This window comes from Silene latifolia, chromosome Y, assembly GCF_048544455.1.
Source record: "Silene latifolia isolate original U9 population chromosome Y, ASM4854445v1, whole genome shotgun sequence".
Taxonomy (NCBI): Eukaryota; Viridiplantae; Streptophyta; class Magnoliopsida; order Caryophyllales; family Caryophyllaceae; genus Silene; species Silene latifolia.
In genome coordinates, this window is record NC_133538.1 from 444,497,724 (window position 1) to 444,521,188 (window position 23,465).

Sequence of the window (23,465 nt, forward strand, 5' to 3'; positions counted from 1 at the left end):
CGATTTATTAAGGACTTTTCCAAGATTGCTTACCCCTTGTGCAAGCTTTTGCACAAGGATGTGGAGTTTGTTTTTAATGATGCTTGTAGGTTGGCATTCGATAAGTTGAAGGAAAAGCTTGTAACGGCCCCGATAATTCAAGCTCCAAAATGGGACCTCCCGTTTGAAATCATGACCGATGCTAGTGATTATGCCCTTGGCGCGGTTTTAGGCCAAAGGGACGGGAATATTGCTCATGTGATACAATATGCTTCTTCACTCTTGAATGATGCTCAACGGAACTACACCGTCACGGAAAAGGAATTTTTAGCGGTGGTGTATGCCATTGAAAAATTTCGGGCTTATCTCTTGGGTGCCAAGGTCATTATCTACACCGATCACAAGTGTATAAGGCAACTTGTAGACAAGAAAGACACCAAGGCAAGGCTCATGAGATGGGTGCTTTTGTTGAGCGAGTTTGACATAGAGATCAAGGACAAGCAAGGGAGTGCTAATGTGGTAACCGACCATTTGAGTAGGCTTCACATCAATGAGGATCTCGTGAAGACCATGGGAGTAGTTGACGGTAGCTTACCACATGAATCTCTATATTCCATGAAGGCCGTTGAGCCTTGGTATGCCAACCTTGTCAATTACATGGTAACTAAGAAGTTTCCCTCCTCACTCTCCTCAAGTCAAAGAAATAAGATCAAGTCCGATTCTAGATTCTATATATGGGATGACCCATATCTATGGAAAATGTGTCAAGACCAAGTCATCCGACGTTGTGTACCGGATATAGAAATCCCATCGATACTCAAACATTGCCATGAGTACGCTTGTGGGGGTCACTTTGGGCCTCATAGAACGGCACGTAAGATCCTTGAGTGCGGGTTCTATTGGCCCAAATTGTTTAAAGATGCTCACGTTTTCGTCAATACTTGTGACAAATGCCAACGGGTTGGCAACATCTCACGACGAAACGAAATGCCCCAACAACCGATACTTTATTTGGAGGTTTTCGATGTGTGGGGGATAGACTTCATGGGTCCATTCCCCAAGTCGGATGGGTATCTCTATATCCTATTGGCGGTGGACTATGTTTCAAAATGGGTCGAGGCTATACCAACTCGGAATTATGACGCAAGGACGGTCTCTAGCTTTGTTCACAACAATATCTTCTCAAGGTTCGGCTATCCTAGGGCGTTGATAAGTGACCGGGGGACTCATTTTTGCAATAGGATTTTGGAGGGATTGTTAAAGAGGTACGGGGTCGTGCACAAAGTCTCCACCGCCTATCACCCACAAACCAATGGGCAAGCGGAAGTTTACAATCGGGAGATCAAGAATATCTTACAAAAAACAGTGAGCCCCGATAGGAAAGATTGGAGTCAAAGGTTGAATGACGCTCTTTGGGCATACCACACGGCTTACAAGACACCCATTGGTATGTCCCCATATCGACTCATTTATGGGAAGGCATGTCATCTTCCTTTGGAAGTGGAGCATAGAGCCTATTGGGCCATCAAATCCTTCAACCAAAGCATAGATGATGCGGGGCTCCATCGGAAGCTTCAACTTCAAAAAATTGAAGAAATCCATCTTGACTGTTATGATAATGCCGCCATATACAAAGAGAAAGCTAGAATATGGCATGATCGAATGATAAGTCGGCGGGTTTTCAAGGAGGGCACCAAGGTTCTTGTTTTTCAAAACCGGTTAAAGTTGTTCTCCGGGAAGCTAAGATCAAGATGGGTTGGACCATTCATTGTGAGCAAAGTTCATCCTCATGGAGCGGTCGAAGTTGAGAACCCGAGCACGGGAAAGACAATTAAGGTGAATGGGCAACAACTTAAAGAGTATCATGAAGGCATGGAAGCACAAATCGTTGAACAAGTCACTTTGGAAGACCCCATTTACCAAGCATGATCATGAGAAGCACTTTGTCGAGCCATCGACGTTAAATAACGACAATTTTGTAAATATTCTATCCCAATTTAATTGCTTTCTTAGCGTAGTTTATTTCCGCAATTTATTTCCGCAATTTAATTACTCGCATGTTAATTTCGTTAAATTAATTTCATTTGCATTGACATGTGAAAAGGCACTTGAGGTTTGTTTAATGATATAGTGATTTGCAAGAACCCTCTTGGAAGGCGTGCCCAAGAGGAGATGAGAGCCGAGTTTAATGAACAAAGTCATTGGAAGAGACCAAGGGAAAGGGAACAAGAAGAAATGGGTTAAAATTCGGCTAAGTAAGAAAATTGGAATCAAACGAAGAAGAGCCAAACTGCGAAGGTATGCGCAGCCTGCGCATAAGGCTTGCGCAGGTGTGCACGATTGCGCAGGCAAGAGTAAAATTTGCGCAGCCTGCGCAGGGCTGTAATCTCGGCTCTTTATTCTTCTCAAGCCCGAATTATTCCTCATTCCTCATACATCCTTCATCGACAACTCCCCCAAAACCCTCCTCTCAATCACTCCAAATCCAACCAAATCACCACTTATCATCAACAAACCCCAACTTCTTCACCAAATTCTTCAACAAATTCATCTCTGCAATCAAAAACACCTTCAAACATCCCATTTTCTGACAAAAATCCCCCAATTTCCCAAACCCTAGAATTTTTCCGGGTTGATTTGAAGCTTGTTCAAGTGGATTTATGGGTTATAAAGGGATTTTTATGCAACATTCTTCTTTATTCCAGCAAGATTGAGGATTTCCGGGAAGGTATAACAACTTTCTTCACTATCTTTGTCTTAAATTTATTCAATTCAATTTCCATTGAGTAGTTGACTTGATTTCTTGCTTGTAATTGATTACTTGGGGATTGTTGGCAATCATTTTCTGTTAGGGAAGGCAAACATTCAACAAAATTACCTTAACTACACTCGATTGTGCTAGTGCCCACAAGGTGTGTGTTGAATTGCCCCTTAGAAAATTTTTCAGATTTTGTGGTTGTTTTGAGTAATTGTTTTTGAAAATATTTAAAGAGCAAGATGGTTTTTGGACTTCGGAAAGGAAAGTCTAAGAAGAAGGGTGAGTCCTCCACCCAACCTCCACCCATTGCACCACCCAAACCTTTTAGAGGGGATGAAGGGTTACTAAACAACATTAAGACTTACTTTAAGTTCTTTGAGAGTAAGCCCTTACCGATTTCAAAATTCCTTCACCCGGGGACCTTGAGGGACATGGGTATCTTTGACCAAACCCTTGACTTCCTCACCAAGGTGGGGTTAGAGAGGTACATTAACCTCCAACCTCATACATACCCCGCCTACACCTTAGAATTCCTCTCGACCATCCAAATCACGGGGGAAAGAGCGAATGAAAGGGTGAGTTTTAGGTTGAACAAAACGTGGCATACCCTAACCTTTGAGAGGGTGAGGGAAATTTTGAGAATCACCAAGCCTCCCTCCTCCATCAACCCCCCGGGATTAGCCTTAAATGACACTTGGTGTGCACTCACGGGGAAAATGACCATGTCCAATAATGACAAAATCTCCTCAATCAGAATCCCCCCCATCCGGATTATTACACGTATGATTTCATGTTTCTTCTTTACGATGGGGGAACCTACCAAACTAAATGAGGGGGTCCGTGAGTGCATGTGGGCGATGTTGCCCGAGGGGGAGGGGGTTCCGGATTGGGCAAGACTTTTTGTGGTTGGTGCATCTAAGCAACGAGAGAAGAAGGGGAGCATTAATTGTGGAGGTTTGGTCACTCTTTTTGTGGCTAGTTTGGTTGGGGATATTCCGGATGAACAACCTCGAGTGTGGGGGAATAACCTGTACAATGAAGCGGGGTTGGTGGAGACCCATATGATTCATCCATTGGACACGGTCCCATGGAGTTGTCATTGGTTGGGGGAAGGGGGTGTCCAATACATGAAGCTACCATTGAATGGCCCCCTCCTAAGTGGACCACGAGCCCGGGATTTCTTTTGTCCCGCCGAGGCCAATCTCCCCAACCCACCCCCACAAAGAATGAGAAAGAGAAGAGTCGTTGAATCTTCCCGTGGTCCCCAACAAGAGGAAGAAAGAGAGGTTGAAATTATTGAGGGGGGATTCCATACTACCCCCCCACATTCCTTCGTCCTACCAAACGCCTCAAGACACTCCTATGTTTGAGGCCGGGGGTTCCTCAAGTCCACCTTTAGCACCATGGCAACACCAAATGTTCAAGTACTTTGAGGAGACCCGGGGGACGTTGGAAGCAATTAGTGGGAGGGTTGAGAGCTCCCATTCTTGGCAACAACAACAAGCGCCAAGATTGGAGAGTTTTGATCAATTTCGGAGATCTTTTGAAGAGCATAAAAGGTTGGGAGATGAGGCCGAATTGGCCCAAAGGAAAATGCTTGAGGGGATTGCCAAGAGGCAAGAGGAGTCGTATGCGTGGCAACAACAAAGCGCCAAGGCTTGGGCGGAGAATCAAGCAATGTGGCAAGAGCAAAACAAGTGGCGTGAACAAGTGAGCCAACAATTTGGGAAGCAAAACAAAAGGCACCACCAATACCTTGAGGATTCTTACTATGACGCTCAAGCCCATGAAGACTCCTTTGGCCTCATTCAAGGCCTTTTCGGAATGACTCTCCACCACCATGAACCAACCTATCAACCCACCATCAATGAAAATCAAGTTAATGAGGCCTACATGAGGGCCAAGCAAGAGAAAGAAAGAAGAGAAAGAAGAAGAAACAACCACGGGGCATATGAGCGAGGCGAAGGCTCGGGCCCCTCCAACTAAAAGTTTGAAGAAGTTGGCACTCCCTCACATTGAGGACAATGTGAAATTTAAGTGTGGGGGAGTGAGAAATTGTAACATTTGTAAATTGTCTTTCAAATCAATGCAAATGCAAAAAAAAAAAAGCAAAAAAAAAAAAAAAAAAATTGAAAATTCCGGCTAGGTGAAAACCCACAAGGGTGGGCACCTAGACAAGATTGGAAAAGGTGGCCGAGGACGGAATGAAAACCCGAAAGGGCATTCCGGGCAAAATGAAGAATCGAGTTGTGAGCCACCGATGAGAGGAAAGGAAAAAGCTAAGGTGAAAACCCGAAAGGGCACCTTAGGCAAAATGAGGGATTTTCAAACAAAAAAAATCGAAAAACTGAAAAATGCAACACCAAAAAGATGGAGGGATAAGAAGGGAGCAATAAAGAGGGTCTTGGAAGGAGGTTAGATTTAGGATTTAATTTCTTTTTGAGTCAAAGAAAATTGTTTCAAATTGGTGGTTTTTCATGTTGGCTACTAGGTTGTTGATCTTTGTTGGTGTTTGGCCAACTTAGTAGCATGACTTGCATTGCTTGGAGTGATAAGGGGGTGATATAAGGGGAAGATGAATGAGTTGGAGGATTGTTTAGGTCACTTTGCTATTGCCTTGGGATAAAGCAAGAGTGACCACTTCTACTTTGGTGATATAAGAAGGGTGGAGTTGCGTGATGAGTCGGCGTTGGTGGTGTGTCGTGTCCGTGTTTGAGGGAGAAATAAGGCGGGGGAGTGAGTGAAGAGTTGTGTCAAATTTGAGTCAAGTTATTTTCTTTTTAATTGGTTGTGTTTTGAGGGAGATATAAGAAGAAAGAGGAAAGTGGAGAGTGATCATTCACTCCTACACTCTCTTATAGACTTCATGTTTGCTTATTTCGGGTTTTGCTCGGGACTAGCAAAAGTCTAAGTGTGGGGGAGTTTGATAGTAATGTATTGTGTCGGTCTAAGGGGTGATTTTATCACCCTCGTGTCTTTTAATATGGGTCTTTTAGTACACTTTTCCTAACATTTGGCAATTGGCTATGTGGTGGTAACTTGTGCACTTTACCTCGGTTGGATACTTGATCTTAATGCACGAAACCCGAGAGGCGATAGAGCACCTTTCAAAAGTCAAGACAAGGCACGAGAGGATCACTTGCAACCCGAAAGCCAGTTGGGAGATGTAAGAATGAAGATTAGAAGAAATGAAGGCAATTGAAGAGGTCCAGCTCGTGGAAAATAGAAGTCCAGAAATGCAAGCATGTGCGCGGCTGCGCAAAAGCAGTGGTGTGCAGTGCGCACTATTGCGTGACAGCAAGAACGATGAGTTCTTGTGACTACCTTTACGGGTTTTCTAATCTTCTTTTTGGGCTTCTTAAGTGGAAATCTTTCTAGGTTTTCGTGAAGCCCTATATATACCTGAGAGTTTGAAGACCTAAAACATTCACCTACCATCCTTTCATCTCATCTAATCTCATTTTTAGGGTTCTAATCTTGTAATAATTTAGGGACTATTTCCATTCAAAGTTGTAATATTTCCTTATTTCTTTGGGTTTTGAAGACTATGGAAGGCTAAATCCTTCCCTTCTTGGTGTAATTCATCCAAAGTCTCCAACTTTGGTATTGTAAGACTCTTTTAATCTCCTCTTATTTATCTAATGATCTTTCCTTATGCTTAATCTTCATGTTGAATGAGTTTATGTTTGGGTTGGCCATCCATGCTTCTTATTTGTTCAACTATTGCAAATTCTAGAGAAATGGTTTAATCTATTTAGAATTGTTTGGAGCAAGCTTGTTGTATGTTGATTTGGTTTAAAGGATTCATGCAATAAGTAGGAAATTTCATGTCTTTTCTCATTTGTATGGTTTAATCTTGTGAGAATTGATCTTAGCTTCTTGTCTTGGCACAACTCTTAATGCTCATGTTTTATTTGCACTCATGGTTTAATGAATTGTTGATTAAATTTGGAGGACATGCATAGATGGTTTAATTTGTGCATGTTATTATCTTGACTTGAAAGTATTGGGTAGAAATTAGGAGGAGAATTATTAAAAAGTTAAACTTTACCATTGTTGGTTACAAAGGAAGAATTGCACCAAGTTCTCTTAATTATTGAATCATCTTACTCACCAAGTGTTTGTTATATTGCTTGTTAGACTAAGATTGCAAATTTTACTTTGTTTCATGTCACCAATCAACTCAAAACCCCCCTTTTTCATGTCTCTCTATTGTTTGTCATTGTGAATAACCATTGTTTGTTTATAATCTTGTCTTTAGTAGTCAATAGTTTACAATTCAAGTATTTAGCTTAAAAGACCTTCTCTTGGGACCGACCCTTACTTGCACTATATTACTTTATCATTTAGAGTAGTCTAGAGTATAGTTTGGCTTATAAATTGTTAATTTGGTAGCTTAATTCTAATATTTTACGACACCTAGTTTTGTCCTACCAGGAATCAAATCATAACTTTGTACAAAAGAGCATGTAATTTCTTGAACAACATCAAATTCTTTCAGTTTCAGAATATTTGACAGTTTGATAGTGTCAAATTGTGACGAGTCAATAGGTTAATGTTATCACAATAAACATGCTTGATACCGTGTTTTAGTTGGACTTGTTGTAATATACCGGTTTGCACTTTTGGTTGTAATTTTAGGGTCTTAACTTATAACTTACCAAGGTGAAGAAGGAGAGCAAAAGGTAAGCCAAGGGAATAAGTTCAAAGTCAAGAAAAGTAAGCTAATGGAAGATTTGATGCCTTGACATAGACAAACAAGAGCCAAAATGAAGAATTGAAAACTCGGTTTCACAAGGGTCAACTTCAAATGGATATATCTAGAGTTCTAGAGCTCGTATTGACGCAAGGCCAGTTGGAGGTAAAAGCTTGTGATCTTAGCTTTTCAACGGTAGGTCACACGCCTCGTTTGTCCAAGAAACGAGGGAGATATGACCTTCACAAGATGCTGCTGTCAGTTTAAAGCGCAGCCTGCGCAAATACGCGCTGCTATCGGAACTCTAGTTCCGTGTTTTGGGCTTTCTTAAGGGACTTAACCTAGATTCTCGTGCCTCCCTATATATATCTAGAATTTTGAGATCTAAAGGGACTCCTACTGACATCATACAACCTCCTTACCATTAAGATCTCATGCTTGGCTTTAATCTTGTAATAATTAAAACTTAATCTTTCCTTAATTCATGTTAATCTTTCTTCATTTTATGGGTTGTAAGCAAACTATGGAAGGTTAATCTTTCTTTACTTGGTGTAATTTGATCAAAGTATCCAACTTTGATGTTGTAAGACTCCTAAATCTCTCTCAATTTATCTATTGTTCTTTCCTTTGTTCTTAAATTCTTATGTTGAGTAGATGAATGTATGAATTGATCACTCTTGCATCTCATTTACCCAACTATTGCAAATTCTAGAGAAATGGTTTAATCTATCTAGAATTGTTTGGAGCAAACTTGTTGTATGTTGATTTGGTTTAAAGGATTCATACTCCCTCCCATCCAGACCAAAGGTTACATGGACTTTTTGGCACTATTCATGCTCATAGAGAATCTTTGATATTATTCTTAATTTATAAGGGAAAATATAGTCATGTGAGATCTTGTTTGGTTTATCGTTATGAATGCTATAAGAATGTCAAATTTTTATAATTTTTAATAATGTATAACTAAAAATATTCACGTTGCAAAACGCGTCTCGACAAGTGTGATAAAGTCAATGTAACCTTTGGTGTGGATGGAAATGAGATGAGAGGGCTTAGATTAGATTACAGGAAAGAAAAACTGGTAACGAGCGGTCCTGATGGAGCAAAACATTATTCCTTACTGTTCAATGCCGAGGGTAAATTGAATAGAGGAGAGTGGCTCAGATTAAGTTTGAGGTAAGTGAGAGGAGTAATGAGTGGTCATGATTTTGGAAAACACTATTGCATACTGTGGAAGTGAGCATACTGTTCCTAAGGAACCCCAAAAGTGAAGTTCATGCATTTTAGTAGTAAAGGATTGGTCGGGCTGGGTAAAATTTGGGCCCTTTAGAACTTCCCCATGGGCTGTTTTGCGACTAGATAAAAGGCCCAAGCCTTACATAAAAAAGCGGTCAAGCACTTCGAGCCCAAATACCACAACTTGACTAGCATAAATATTGAGCTGCTCGCAAACTTTTTGAGCCGAGCTTGAGTTGCTCGCGATTGTGTAAACTTGAGCCGAGAGCAAACCCAAGACCCAACATTCTTATTCTATGGCTTATGCTCCTGCTGCCGGTGGTGGTGGAGCTGTGGCCGAGCCTGCAAAGGAGGAGAAGAAGGTCGAAGAGAAGGAAGACTCTGATGATGCAAGTTTTTGATTTATTGTCTTCTAAATTTCCTTATTTAAAAGTCAATGTTGACCACTAGACGGATAGCCATCTAATACTTTTCCAATTTTTGTGCAGGATATGGGTTTCAGTCTCTTCGACTAAGCTGTGCCGTATCTTCTTCTTTCTCGAGGAAGTAATTTCCCGGGTCCCTTTTTTTGTAGCTCAAGTTCTGTTTAGATTTTGGAGACATCCTAGATCTCATTGTATACTTGAAATTGTTACATTTTCTCTTCGAACCGTGTTGTGTAATGAGGCAATATTCCATTATATGGCACTCCGAAATTGTATTTGAATCGGATGATGACATATCATTAGGTAATACGGAGTACTAGTTCCACTGAGCCTTTGTTCACCAGTCAATGAATATTGCGTAGCAGTGTGTGTGTTGCTCCGTGCAGTAAATTTTCATATTCGATGGAACTCGACTTCCAATTCAGATAAACACTGTTGTGAGTCTTGTGACTATATGTTTGTTTAGTTAACTACGGGTGAATAATTTGAACCTATGCAGTTCAGATCGATCACATAAATGCCCGCATTTTTGTGTATACCTTGTCCAAACCAATGTGGATGGTTCAGTTAATAACAACATCTCGCCATCTTGGATGTCGTAGCTCCTTACCTCCACCTTTTTGCTTCAGTAAAACACCATCAGTGTGAAGTGTGAACTGAGGCCCGAGTGAGTTTTATATGACGATGACGAGTTTTGAACACAAAATATGAGTATCAACCAATGAGGCAATGAGACGGGCATTGTATATTATGAAAAATAGTTGATCGATACTAATTTAAACCAATTGAAGTGGTAGGGGGGAAACGTACATCTCCTTGACCGGAACTAGTTTCTATGAAAATTAACAAGTAAGCCCCACATCCAAGTAGACGGTAATTTACTAACTAATTGCCTAAAACAGGAATGAAATCAATGGAAATAATTTACTAACTGAAAAGAAGTAGAGGTACAATGCAGGAGTAATCTAATCATTTATCTCAGTAAACTATGCATCTCAATTCTATTCTATCGAAAATTTTGGGGGGGCTATAGTTGCATATAATACAAATACAAGAGGAGAATCCATGCTGATCCTGTAAAATCAGTACATCATATTGAAATGCCAACATGAATGACAGGTACAGCTGTACATAACTAAGGGACTTCCGCTTTCACTGTCAGTAATCGATTCACACCTGATGATTAACCAGACAGTTCAGAAACCAAACTTTAACTTAACGCTGACATTAGGAAAGGTTTCATGCTTTCAGAGTTTCAGTCTGCATTTCACTGCAATGACTCTTCAAATATCGCCAAGGAATTCGAATACTACCATAAGGTTGCCAAGGAGAAGCACCACCCTACAAGTCTCAAGGTGTCTGAATTAGGAGGAAACACTAAAAATTTGGGACACAGAATACTACGAGTAATTAATAAAAAGTCCAAGTTTTAATGAAACATAATTTCAGGAGTGAAAAAAACAATCAAGGGAAACTCCCACTAAAACACTTGTGATGAGATATCAGAGTGTATAAACATTGATCATTGAAGAAAATATGTCCAGAATCCAGAGAGACGGAAATATCTATATATTGTCAAATTTATGGTCAAACATGGGAATGAGGTAGATTGGTAAAGGGATCGCCAAATACATTGAATTATTGACGCCACGTCTCAGGTGGAGCCTAAAAGTAACTTGGTATGGCCATCCTGACATTCTGACTTCCGAGTTCTGACTACATCAATGAGACAAGAACAAAAGTACATTTTTTGCGGAGGTCAAGAAGGATATTATAAGCAAAACAGTAACAAAACGAGAGAGAGCAGGGAGGGAAAACAACAGCCACAACTCTGAAAGAATGTCTCTTTTCTACCCTACTTTTAAGAAGCATTAAAAGCTTTCAATCTCAGAATAAATCTGCTAGCGCACATACGATAAATTTCAAAGATATGTGTTTTAATGAAAGCCAACTAGATGATGTTGAATCAAGGTAAATTAAATTCCGTATACCTGCGTAGATAACATCCAGGAGGCCACAGCCACCATTTCTATCATGAATTCATGATTGTATGCTTTCCTAAGATTTAGGAACAGTTACATTAAAAATTTTCACGTCCTGGTAAGGTCTATCATTCCTGTCAGTTTTCACTTTGTCTAGCGCCTGTTCAAAGGTGAGTCAAAAAGGAAGTTAGATGACGAACAACAATACGTTAAGGGTGTGTTTGGATAACAAAAAGAGGAGGAGAAGGAAGGGGAGCGGAATGGAGGGGAGAGAAAGGAAGGAGGGGGGGAGCATGGAGATGGAAATCTCTCATATATTAGAGAGATTTTGAGTAAGCTTGAAGGTGGGAAAATGGATCCCTCCATTTCCCTTTGCTATCCAAACAAGGGATCTTGCATCTCTCCCTCCCCTCCCTTTCCCTTCAAATCCAACAATCCAAACAAGCCCAAGAACATAAAAGGCTAATTTAGGAATGTGAGAGCAAAATAGTCATATCATACCTGGACAACGTCCATTCCTTTAATAACTCTACCAAAGACTGTATGCTTGTTGTCAAGCCATGGAGTGGCTACCGTGGTGATGAAAAACTGTGAGCCATTAGTACACGGGCCAGCATTTGCCATAGAAACTGTAAAGGGTCTATCATGCCGCAGACTACAAAGCAACACAGATAATACACGTCATGTAAATGGCAAAAAATTAGCAGAATGAAGTAAAATGGAAGGTATATTTAAACAAATAAAATTTATTCAGTCCATCGATAAATTCTCTATCAATTAGATAAACAATACTCCTAACTCTGATGATAGACTCACGCCACAATATATAATGCATTAATGCCTAAAGATTTCAACTTTTTGATTTATCACTTCGACAGAAACCCGCCTTTGGAGCCAGATTAACTGCTCTATCAAGTGCATCTACCAGAAAAAAATTGCATTAATAGGTAAAATTCCAAGGACAAAACCCCTGAGTTCTGCTTATGTAATGACCCCCTCCCCCCAACTGAAACACCTCTTGTCAGTATGTGCCACTCCTTAGCAGCTATGATGCCACAAAAAGAGAAGCGCGGAGAAAAAGTAATTTCCCCATCGCGTCGTGGCAGAGTGGTGGATGGCACTGGAAATTAGGGAAGGATTGGAGGCGTGATCAATCAAAAGTGACAAACTAGCCAATAAAATATTTGAGACAATTATACTATCAAATGCACCATTGTTAGAGCTCTTTCTCAAAAAATAGGGACAATGGATCTTCGAGGTAAAACAAAAATGACTGATATTTGATATGACAACCAGATAGTCAGAATCAGCATAGAACAAATGGTTACCTTTTGTGAAACTCATCTTCGAACTCCCTTCCCCAAATTGACTGGCCACCAGTTCCATCACCAAGTGGATCTCCTGTCTGTATCATGAAACCTTTGATGACACGATGGAAAATCAGATTATCATAATATCCATTTCGACAATGTGTAGTGAAGTTCTCCACAGTTTTGGGACATTCTTCTGGGTAAAGCTTCATGTGAATGTCTCCCATTGTAGTGTGTAAAATCTGCATGTTCAAAATAAGGGGAAAAGGCCAAGGAACGATAAGCAGCAAAAGCATCCCTACTAATACAACAATAGCATCAAAGCTAAGTGTATTATCCCAACATGGAGAGAGGGTAACTGTTACCATAAAAGGTGAGTAAAACTCATCCACCATCCCCCTACGGTAGTGCATTATCCCCTAAGATAGTAATAGTTCCCCATCACCCCCTCATTCCATCCTCCACCACCACTATGTTGCCACATTTTCATTCCTTTTTCCCTTTATTTCAAGTTTTATTACCACCGAAATAGCCACCCCAAGCAATTCCCTAGTCGGTGAATGCAATCAAATCTAAAATTTAATTTTATTAGTAATAAATGGGCAATGTTAACCTACCACGTTATCAGGTAGGGAGGTCGTGGCTGATTTTCCTAATTCCGAGACAGCCAAAAGTTCATCAGCAGGAGGTTTCTCATTGAACACGTCTCTTCCCTTGGTCACATCTTCTGGCTCTTCTGGCTCCCTCCGACTGATATAAGCAACATCATGAATTAGGACTCGATTAAATTCACATATATAGCACACTTGCCTTTCTCTCAATCATGAAAGTATATGGTTGGTTAAATAGGAAAAAAGTACCTGAACAAATAGATTCTGTGTTTTTTGAACGCACAACAGAGCAAAGTAGAATCTATCGAGGGTTCTTTGCTTTCGTTAGCATTAGCAGCAGCAAGAGGCATCTTTCTCACTCTTTTACTACTTCGGTCACCTTGATACAAAGCAATCTTCAAGAATCTGTCATTACCCTCCACCTTCCCAAGAATACGTGATGCTTTGTTGGTGTGCAAATTTACTACCTAGAACAAGGACGGCAATATACAAAGAATGTTGGTGAGCCATATTATATTATTATGTATGCCATTTGTTCTCATTAACTAATAAACTTAAATCAACCAGCGGTATCTATGAAACAAAGTTATAACATACTTTAATCCCGAGGAGTGTTGAGTATATAAGGAAGTTTGAGCTTTCATCAAAAACAGCATTTGGTTGGGGTGCTGTCACTGTTTGTTCTATCTGCTTTTCAACAGCCATTCGTCGACCAAAATCAATAGTTTCCAGACGATACATGGGAGCATCACTTCTTTGTAGATCTTGTGCTACCTAATCAATAAAAGCAAAGCCTGCTGAGTCCAGAAGTAAGAAAAGAAAACTAAACAAGGGAGTGAAAATAAATTTAAGAATTATTCTACCTAGTCAAATCTTACCTCAAGGGATTCGTCATACACTCTCCTCAATTTTCCCGTCTTATACCAAAAGACACGTATTCGACGATCAGGCGATGTAACAGAAAATTGTTTACCATCAGGGCTTACCTAAGGACCATATTATTAGTCGTAAGTGACAAAATTCATATAAAAACAAGGCCAGGCCAAAATAACTTTTTGGTCAACAACATATTTGTTAGAAGGTTGAAGGGAGGGATGTAAACAATAGATAGTACCTCCAATGCTGCGACAGCTGTTTTACATTTGATGATTTCAAAGAGGTCGGTGTCCGATTTCAACTTAAAAGAAACACTGCACACAAAGATGGTATATGTCATGTAAAACTTTTAAGATTTAAGCAGCAACAAATTTCTACGATCACACACACAAGAGCAATAAATATTATGTTAACTAAAGCCCTTACAGAATTAAAATTGGATAACAAAGATCAAGAAAAGAGACAACACAATATAGCCGAAAAATAAATCCTTCAATTACACAGAGTAATATAGTATGCAAAATTTCTCATTCTCAATCAAAAGGAAAGAGAGCAATGCACTTGTTAGGTTGAGTTTCAATTAAAAAAAACAAAGCTTTCAATTCTGATTTGATCTAAGAATCTGCAAGAATTACTAATTTATGATCACTGACGGTTCACCAGGGGTAAAATAATTGTGAAGCACACTCTGCACAGACAACCATCTCAATGTTTTAAGTTTAATCTACTATTGACAACATATCAACCAGAATAAACTGAAGAGCTGTGCCACAAACATGATGGATGGCGGCATCCATGGATGTGAGTTGTGATCAGAAGAAGATAATTTATTCATATAATGTACATCATACAAGCATATACAACAAAGATACATGGCTACATGCAATAGTTGACAGGGCAAGGCAAATCACACTAGTAAGAACATACCCACTTACTGGAAACTCAAGTGTCGCAGGATCCCAATACTCAATTATTCCCCTTGTATCCGCAGAAACAACAGAATCGCACACAGCATTGTATTTCATCACTTTCACAGGCTCTACGTGTATCTGCCAAAAGAGGGGAATTAGAACTAAAAATTAGTAACATTAATTTACAATATCTATCTAAAACAAACAATGATTCTTAATTTTTATTTCTCCCTCACAAAAACAATCATTACTCTGAAAGAGGTGTAGTGACATATAACTTACCTTCTTAGAAATGATCGGTTCATTTGAACCAGCTCGCACATCAAATATATGGACATATGGAGAATTACGATCGCTGACAGCAAGCTTAGCCTTGAGATCTCCATGGTTGTAAACCCACTCCACAGCACCAGGGATAAACTGTAACCGTATCATGACCATCATGTCAAAGTTCACCACATCATATACTTTTAGTGTGTCTTCATTGGAAATTGTACAGCAAAGCAAGCCATCAATACTAACCTGCACAGTTGAAAAAAGCTAATGCTGAATACAGTGTAAGATGTAGCACTTCAGAGTACAAAGACTACTAAAACCACGGCAAAAATAAAAATCAGAGTATGACATGTTCAGATTCTATCCTTGTGCGTTACAAGGCGCTACAAATGTGAGATGCCTAGTCCTTTTCTAGGGAGTGTTAAATGCAAACAAGTGTCCACTGATTACAGGTTTGCCTCATCGTTCAGGGGTCTAAACAGATGGAAACAACGTGACGTAATCTCAAGAATAATCAAGCAATAGGCATAAAATGTAAGCAAACAAACAAAATTTAAGTTAACTCACAGCTAATCCTTCAATAGGCCCCAGATGGGATCTAAAATGCTTTGCAAACTCGATGCCAATTGGCTTCTTCTTCCAAAACTTAAGATGTCCTGAAAAAAACACATTAAGTGCCAAGGTCAATAACTTAATAAAGGAAATGTGATTGGAAGTAAATATCCCTACAAACAACCCATAAGGCTATAATACTGAAGTTGCTTGATTAGAATTACGAAACTAAGGGGGCGTTTGGTTCATTAGCATGGAATGGAATGGATTGGAATATGAATCCATAATGGTATGGGTTCTAAATCCATTCCTTCATAAACTTGTTTGGTTCATCTTAAAATTGTAGAAGGGATGAATGGAGTTTGATACCAAGGGGGGAAGTTGGGTATGAGATTCTAGGGGGTTGGAATGGAGTTAGAATCCATTGGGTATCTAACTCCATTCCAAAAGACTCCAACCAAACATTGGATTGGAGCAAATCCATTCCAATCCATTCCAAGAGAGCAAACCAAACACCCCCTAAAAGAATTTCACAACTTCAGGTCATCGAACAAGTTAATGTAAGAACATTCAAATAAATGCCTAGCAATTGGTTTCAAAGTGAGATTTTGGTGGACAAAACACCTACTACGCTGCTCTCATGAGTCTAACAACTTCATAGCCTAGCAGATCATAACTAAAGGTCGCATTAATTGTTGTTCTTAGCATAGTCATGATACTACCAATATCGCAGCTATAAATTGTAGATGAACTGATCAGACAATACAACTCCTCTTATGCTGATAAATCTAGCAACTAAGACTACATGGACGAACAAAATTGCCGACAAACTGCAGGTATATTATCAAGAGATGCTATCGAATTTAGTTGTGCATCTAACAAACAATGTCTGGGTGCTCCACAACTGATCATGTCCTCCACAACTGATCAGGCCCATGGCTAAAATTTCTTAACACCAAATCAAAGCAATAATCCATACGATAAATTCCTTTCAAAAAAACAGTTATACATTCTCGGCTAAGAGGCTATAAACGCATTCTCAGCTAGGAGGTTATAATCTTAAAAATACATTCTCAGTTACACAAATAACGAGGCAACTAAAGTGAGAAACACTGACCATCACAGCTACCGGTGATGAAGAAATCAGCACAGGAGACGCCAACATGAGTGACAATGTCACGATGCATATAGCTCTTCTCATACCTGATTTAGAGCAATCACATTGTCACTTATCCCAGCAAATCACATTTGATAACAAAACATGAAACTTCAGATCTACCCGTCCTTAATCCTTATGAGTACGCAATTACGTACAACAGATAATAAAGGTATAAAATTGAGAACTATACACATCAATTCAGCTAAAGAAACTGCAGAACACTAACTGTCTATACTCAAATAAAGTACTCCGTATCTAAATTCACTGAAAACAGTATAAGAAATCGCTCATTGTTATGCACTTCATTTGATGACGGTTACACAAGTGCGAGTGTAAAACCAAACATAGGAAGAGGAAGCTCTATTCATGTGTGAGGAGTATTTTAATCAAACCTAAACAATCAGCCACGTTATATTAATTTCACTAGCAACACCGAATATTCAGCAGCGAAAACAATAAAACGAACACAAATACTCAAATAAGACCGACCTCAAGCTATGTTATGCACCTCATTCGAAGACTAGGTGTCGTAATATACTAGGTGTCGTAATATACTAGAATTAGCCTATCAAATTAACAATTTATAAACAAAACTCACTCTACACTATGCTATTAAGGATAGTAGTAAAGGGAAGTAAGGGTCGAACCCAAGAGAAGGACTTTTAAGCTAAAGACTTGAATTGTAAACTATTAACTACTAATTAGGACTCTATGGACTAATCAAGACACTAACCACAATCAAGACCTACTAATTATGTTTATCAACAAACAATGATTATGAACAATGGTTAACATGTAGTATGACATAAATGGAGAAAGTTTGGTTTTGAAGTAGCATAAGGAAAAGTAAAGATGCAATTTTTATCATAGAAGCAAAACAACAAACACTAGATATGCAACAATCAAATATGGGAAAGACTTGATGTAATTCTCTCTTAGTAACCCAACAATGGTAAAGTTTGACTCTTTTTACTCTCTCACAATTATCTACCCAATACTATCACTTCAAGATGTTGATACATGTAAATTAAACCATCTACACATACCCTTCAAGCTTAAGCAACAAATCATTAAACCATGAAAAGATACCAAGCATGAGCATTAAGAATTTACCAAAAGATGAAGCTAGGATCAATTCCTCGTAAGATTAAACCATACAAATGAGCAAAAGACATGAACTTTCCTATTTGTTGTATGAATCCTTTAAACAAAATCAACAAACAACAAACTTGCTTCAACAATCCCAACTAAATTAAACCATTTCCTTAGGATTTGCACTAGTCAAGTAAATAACATGCAAGGATGGCCAACCCAAACATTCAATTACTCAACACAAGAAATTAAGCACAAGAAAAGAGCATTAGATAAATTAAGAGAGGTTTAAGAGTCTTACAATAACAAAGTTGGATACTTTGATCAAATTACATCAAGCAAAGAAAGATTAACCTTCCATAGTTTGCTTACAACCCATAAAATGAAGAAAGATTAACATGAATTAAGGAAAGATTAAGTTTTAATTATTACAAGATTAAAGCCAAGCATGAGATCTTAATGGTAAGGAGGTTGTATGATGTGAGTAGGAATCCCCTTAAATCTCAAAATTCTAGATATATATAGGGAGGCACGAGAATCTAGGTTAAGTCCCTTAAAAAAGCCCAAAACACGGAACTAGAGTTGCGATAGCAGCGCGTATTTGCGCATTTCAAACTGACAGCAGCATCTTGCGAAGGCCATATCTCCCTCATTTCTTGGACAAACGAGGCGTGTGACCTACCGTTGGAAAGCTAAGATCACAAGCTTTCACCTCCAATTGGCCTTGAGTCAATACGAGCTCTAGAACTCGAGATATATCCATTTGAAGTTGACCCTTGTGAAACCGAGTTTTCAATTTTTCATTTTGGCTCTTGTTTGTCTATGCCAAGGCATCAAATCTTCCATTAGCTTACTTTTCTTTACTTTGAACTTATTCCCTTGGCTTACCTTTTGCTCTCCTTCTTCACCTTGGTTGACCGTGGCTCGGGTTTGACTTGTGAGTTGGTTTGTACAAAATGATCCATTCATCTCAACTTACCAATATGAAGTACTTGAATTACCTTGAGATGTAAATACCAACAACAAGTTCACATGATCCAAATTGCAACAAAAGTGGAATCACCGGAAAATACCACGATTAACATTCAAAACCGGCTTTATGACAAGTTTATTCAACTAAAATTACCTAATTAGGCCGACACTATTTGACTCTATCAGTCTTACACAAAAACGTGTGTAAAAATCAAAAGAGTATTTCAATCAAACGTAAAGAATCAGCGACATTATATTGAATTTCACTAGCAACACTGAAAATTCAGCAGCGAAAGAACACAAATACTCAAATAAGACAGTTGTACAACATACACAAGCAAGCCGAGTATTTTAATCAAACGTAAAGAATTAGCGACATTATACTGAATTCACTAGCAAGTAGCAACACCAAAAATTAGTAGCGAAATTAACAAGACGAACGCAAACACTCAAATAATACCGTTATACGACATAAAAAAGCGAGGCGTAAAATCAAAAGAAAATTATAATAATAAAATAAAAAGAGGAAACCCTAGAAAAAAGAGAGAGAAGAGAGCGAACATGTTAGCGGAAGGGAGAGCGTCGAGGTAAGCTTGCTCGAACTGAAGCGGTCGTTTAGGGCGGCGTTGAGGTGGTAGAATAGGCCCCACCACCGTATCTTCCGCTTCATCTACGACGTCGTTTTCCGGTGCAACAGCTTCTTCCGCCGCGTTTTCGCCGTTTTGTGCTTGATTGGGCTTCTCTGAGTCGTCCATTTTAATTGAAATTAAATTAAATTGAATTAAAAGTATTAGAGGAGCGAGTCAAATTTAAAAGGTTGGTTACTTGGGCAAGTTTGGTTTCCTTTGGGTTGAGCCCAAGTTAGAATCTTTGGGATACAAGTCTACAACACAAACATCTCCGTTAATGTGTTTGTCGGCGATTTAAGAGCGAATATCCCCGATTTGAACCAGCCGGGGGCCTATTCCGTTCCGATTCTAGAACAAGCGGAGGCCGTAGCGCTGACCTCTTTTTTTATTGATTCAAGTTCATCTTTCCAACTAGAAATATCATAAGAGAAGGCAAAGCACCTACACTCGCATATTAAGTAAGAAAAAGAGCCGGCTCCGTGACCGAAAAGACCTACCTTCCTCCAAAGCTTTTGAACCCGAAAAAAAGTGCAAATGTGCAATGGAAGAACTTTATATAAAATTCTTCTTTGTCATCTAAGATTTTGACAATTTCAATAATTAAGATTTTTTTAGTGCAAACTATAATTAATTTGTTATCTCTACAATTTATTGTTTTTTGGTAAGAGTTTGTTCTCCTTTTCAAACCTAGTTTGTTCATTTAAAAACAAACTTTAGTTTGAGATGGGACAAACTTTTTCTAAAAGTTCTTATTTACAAATTCAAGACAAAAAAACCCCATTGCAATTGCTCTAAGGTAATTGTGTTGAAGTCCTTGAAGACATATTAGAGCAACTTCAATGGTTGCATTTAGGGACTTTCTTGCAATTATCAAAAGTTTTCAAGCAGTATGCTAACTATTGGAGACGAAAAATATGCTCATGCTTATAAGCGGGTGTAGCTCTACCACCGACAATAATTCTTTCTTACGAATTCAGAAAACGATAATTTTTTTTTTCAAACCAATTATCTCGTCAAGGCCTTTAATTTGAAAAACAAAATCACCGTTTTTTGAAATCGTAGCCGGTAGTTATGGTTAGTCAAACTGAAGGCCTCTTAAAGACGGCCAATTTGAAAAAAAAAATATCGTATTCTGATAGACTCGTCGTATACCTAATCAAAGATAAATACCCTAAACACAAATGAATGTAGTAATAGGGGTCGAACACAAGGAGACGAGAGTTGCTATATAAGTTGTTATGGGGTGAATTCTATCAAGGTCGGTAAATGTATGATTGCTTGGTTTGGTTGGTAAACTTGTGATAAAACAATAATAAAGGAATAGTCTAGGGAGGTCGGGTCACACATGCAATTTATATAAATGCTAAAGTTAAACAAAGGAGTTGATAGAATTGTTAATTGTTTAGGCTTAAAGACAACCACCTCTCGGCCTTATTGTCAACCATAGGTCGGGTCCTAGAGAACTCTCGTTATGACTAGGTCGTCCTACTAACACATGTTTAGTCTAATTCAATTTCGTGCCTCTCGACTTATAAAAGTGAATTAACAAATTTAATCTAAGATAGCGATCATTTATCAAAGATTAACAATACAATGCAAACATGTGAAAGAGACAATGAAACGATATTATAACATCCTAATTCTAACTATTGCAAGAACTACTTATGCATGATTTCCCTTATTCCTAGACAAATTTAACTATTCTTGCATAATGTAAATTAAACTAGTGACAAATGATAAAGTGATCATAATAACTAATTGATAATGGAAATGACAAGGGAGATATTTCGAACAATACAAGAAATAGAATTACCTTAACAATTGGAAATGAAACTTAGATTTGAAGAACAAATGCTTGAATGGAAATTGTAATACAATATTGAAATGCTAAAAGAAATGTAAATAACATAAAGAAAATCTAACCTACATTCTATTCTAAAACTAAGACTAAAACATATATGAAATTGTGTGGAAAGAGGTGTAAGAAGTGTGCTTGAGGTCCCGGATCAACACCCTTTATTTAGGAGTGAAAGATGAAACGTAAACATTGAAGGAGGGGGTAACCTCGATCGGGGACACCACACCCCGATCGAGGTCGTGGTTATTTAGCCTCTTTGTCTTAAATTTGTCTTAAATTGCAAAGGGAATCCAAAGATGTGTGTTAATGCTTCATAATTCCTCCGTCTTTAAGCATAAAAAGGGATCCTAAGCTTAGCATTCTCCACATGAACTTGGACTTCTCTTTTGGGCTTTAGTTTGTATGAACATTTTGCATATTAACCCAAGCTTCATACTTCTTACTCGGGCTTGGAAATTACCAAAATACCCTTCCGAGGTCATGCTTAGTCTTTTTAGCCTCGTGAACTCATGTGCTTGCTACTTTGACGAGAAAAACTACTAAAAGCTTAATTTCCTACAAAACACAATGAAAACAAGCAAACACATCTAGAACACGGAATTAACTCACAAACACATTAATAGAAGTGTGATAATCAAATAAACCGAGCTAAAATAAGGAGTTAAAGTATATATAAAATGGACTTATCATATTCTGAACTTGTAGCCAAGAGCTATTGACGGTCAAAGTTTTTTTTCCAAGAAAAGAGGGGTACATCTTAGAAAATGAAAAAGTTAAGAGTGTAGATGTGGAGATTTGAATGTATATCCACGGGTTTGAAAATTATTTGGAGTCGCCACCAAATTGAAGGAAATTTGGGAACCATTAAAAACGAGATTTGAGTTCGTCGTTGAAAGTACGTGATAGGAAATTCGTTAATAAAACACCCACCCCCGCCCATTGCAATAACGACCTCTACTTGGGACTATGATGGCTAATTGGACAAGACTATGATTGTTGTATGAGAGTGAAAAACGCCATTTTGATCATAACATGTGAGCTTGGTTTCTAATCGTTTAATGCATTTAATCTACTTTGTCCAAGTGATTTAGCATGTGAGATTGATTTGAACTATGCTAACAGGCATTCACAAACATGGCTTAGATGGGAGTAAGGGAGCTCTTGGGGAGCTAAACTATTACAACCCAGACGATTCTCGTCGACTCGATTTGCAAACAATTGAATTAAGGATACAACTCGATCTAAATACAATTGCTAAACATGACACTTGACACACGACACAAACTAGCCTACTTAGGCCTTGAAATTCGTGCCATATGGTGAGGCCACGACTTACATGGACTTCGTCCTTGGCCTTATCATCGTTTTGTGCACTCGTTTTGATTTAATTGATTAAATACTTCAATTTAACCAACTAAAATAAAGGTTTTGTAAAATCATTTTAACTCAAAATAAAGGACTAATTTGGCCCATATTTAAAGTACAAATTACATTACTTAAAATTATAATGAAATAATTACAACGATTACATAACAATAATTGAAATAAACTGCAATAATTAAACAAAACAAGCAAAATCGAACCAAGGAGTGGCACGAACGCCGAGACAAATAGGCACGAATGCCGAGGCCTCACACGACCAAAACTGGTGGTCAACGTTGACTATTCTAGTCATCGAGTGTCATGAATCGGATGCTAAGCATGCGCAATTCAACTAGCGAGAAATCGTCATAAGATGAGATGAATTCATTAAATTCTTTAAAGAAGTTCGTTCAAAATCCTATGTCGGGTTTTGTATGACCTATGAATGTCTAATTCATTTAACATGCATTCTACATATTAAATTGGACAAGTTGCGATTTAACAATGATAAACGATACAAATTACATACATGCATCATAAATCAAGTAAAACAAAACATGTGAATCAATCTTAACTATTTCATAATTAAAATTAAAACAAAACAATAAAACATGTGAATACGATTTAATTACTTCGTAATTAAAATTGAACATATATAAATCATGTGAGAATGAATTAAACTAACTAAAATTTCATTTTAATCAATTTAAAACATGTTATCGTCATACAATTAACAAATTATTTCGTTTTATAAATTAAACATGATAATTATTTTAACTAA

General features: G+C 38.3%; 1 protein-coding gene across 2 annotated transcripts; it reads right to left on the reverse strand.

Moving 5' to 3' along the window:
- Positions 1–9,999: 9,999 nt before the first annotated feature.
- Positions 10,000–19,618, reverse strand: LOC141633335 (peptidyl-prolyl cis-trans isomerase CYP71-like). Of its 2 annotated transcripts, XR_012538120.1 has the most exons (14): positions 19,397–19,618; positions 16,730–16,815; positions 15,628–15,716; positions 15,067–15,306; positions 14,801–14,922; positions 14,112–14,187; positions 13,876–13,983; positions 13,595–13,771; positions 13,247–13,464; positions 13,004–13,136; positions 12,405–12,628; positions 11,578–11,731; positions 11,086–11,236; positions 10,000–10,435 (listed from the first exon to the last, which is right to left on the reverse strand). XR_012538120.1 is itself a non-coding variant. In XM_074445815.1 (13 exons), exons 1-13 carry the CDS (start codon positions 19,588–19,590, stop codon positions 11,153–11,155), a joined length of 1,905 nt encoding a protein of 634 aa, XP_074301916.1. In that variant the 5' UTR covers positions 19,591–19,618; the 3' UTR covers positions 10,985–11,152. The 2 variants fall into 2 exon arrangements, 1 of the variants encoding a protein (XP_074301916.1); XM_074445815.1 differs by lacking the exon at positions 10,000–10,435 and having other exon boundaries at positions 10,985–11,236.
- Positions 19,619–23,465: the final 3,847 nt, after the last annotated feature.

What these genes read in the sequence shown, in the direction of transcription:
- LOC141633335 (XM_074445815.1), bottom strand. Translation starts at nt 19,590, where the DNA reads ATGGACGACTCAGAGAAGCCCAATCAAGCACAAAACGGCGAAAACGCG. An exon ending in CTTGAGTTTCCAGTAAGTGG is followed by an intron (nt 14,188 to 14,800) that starts GTATGTTCTTAC and finishes CTTTGTGTGCAG; the next exon opens with TGTTTCTTTTAAGTTGAAAT. An exon ending in CACAGAATCTATTTGTTCAG is followed by an intron (nt 13,137 to 13,246) that starts GTACTTTTTTCC and finishes TGCTTATATCAG; the next exon opens with TCGGAGGGAGCCAGAAGAGC.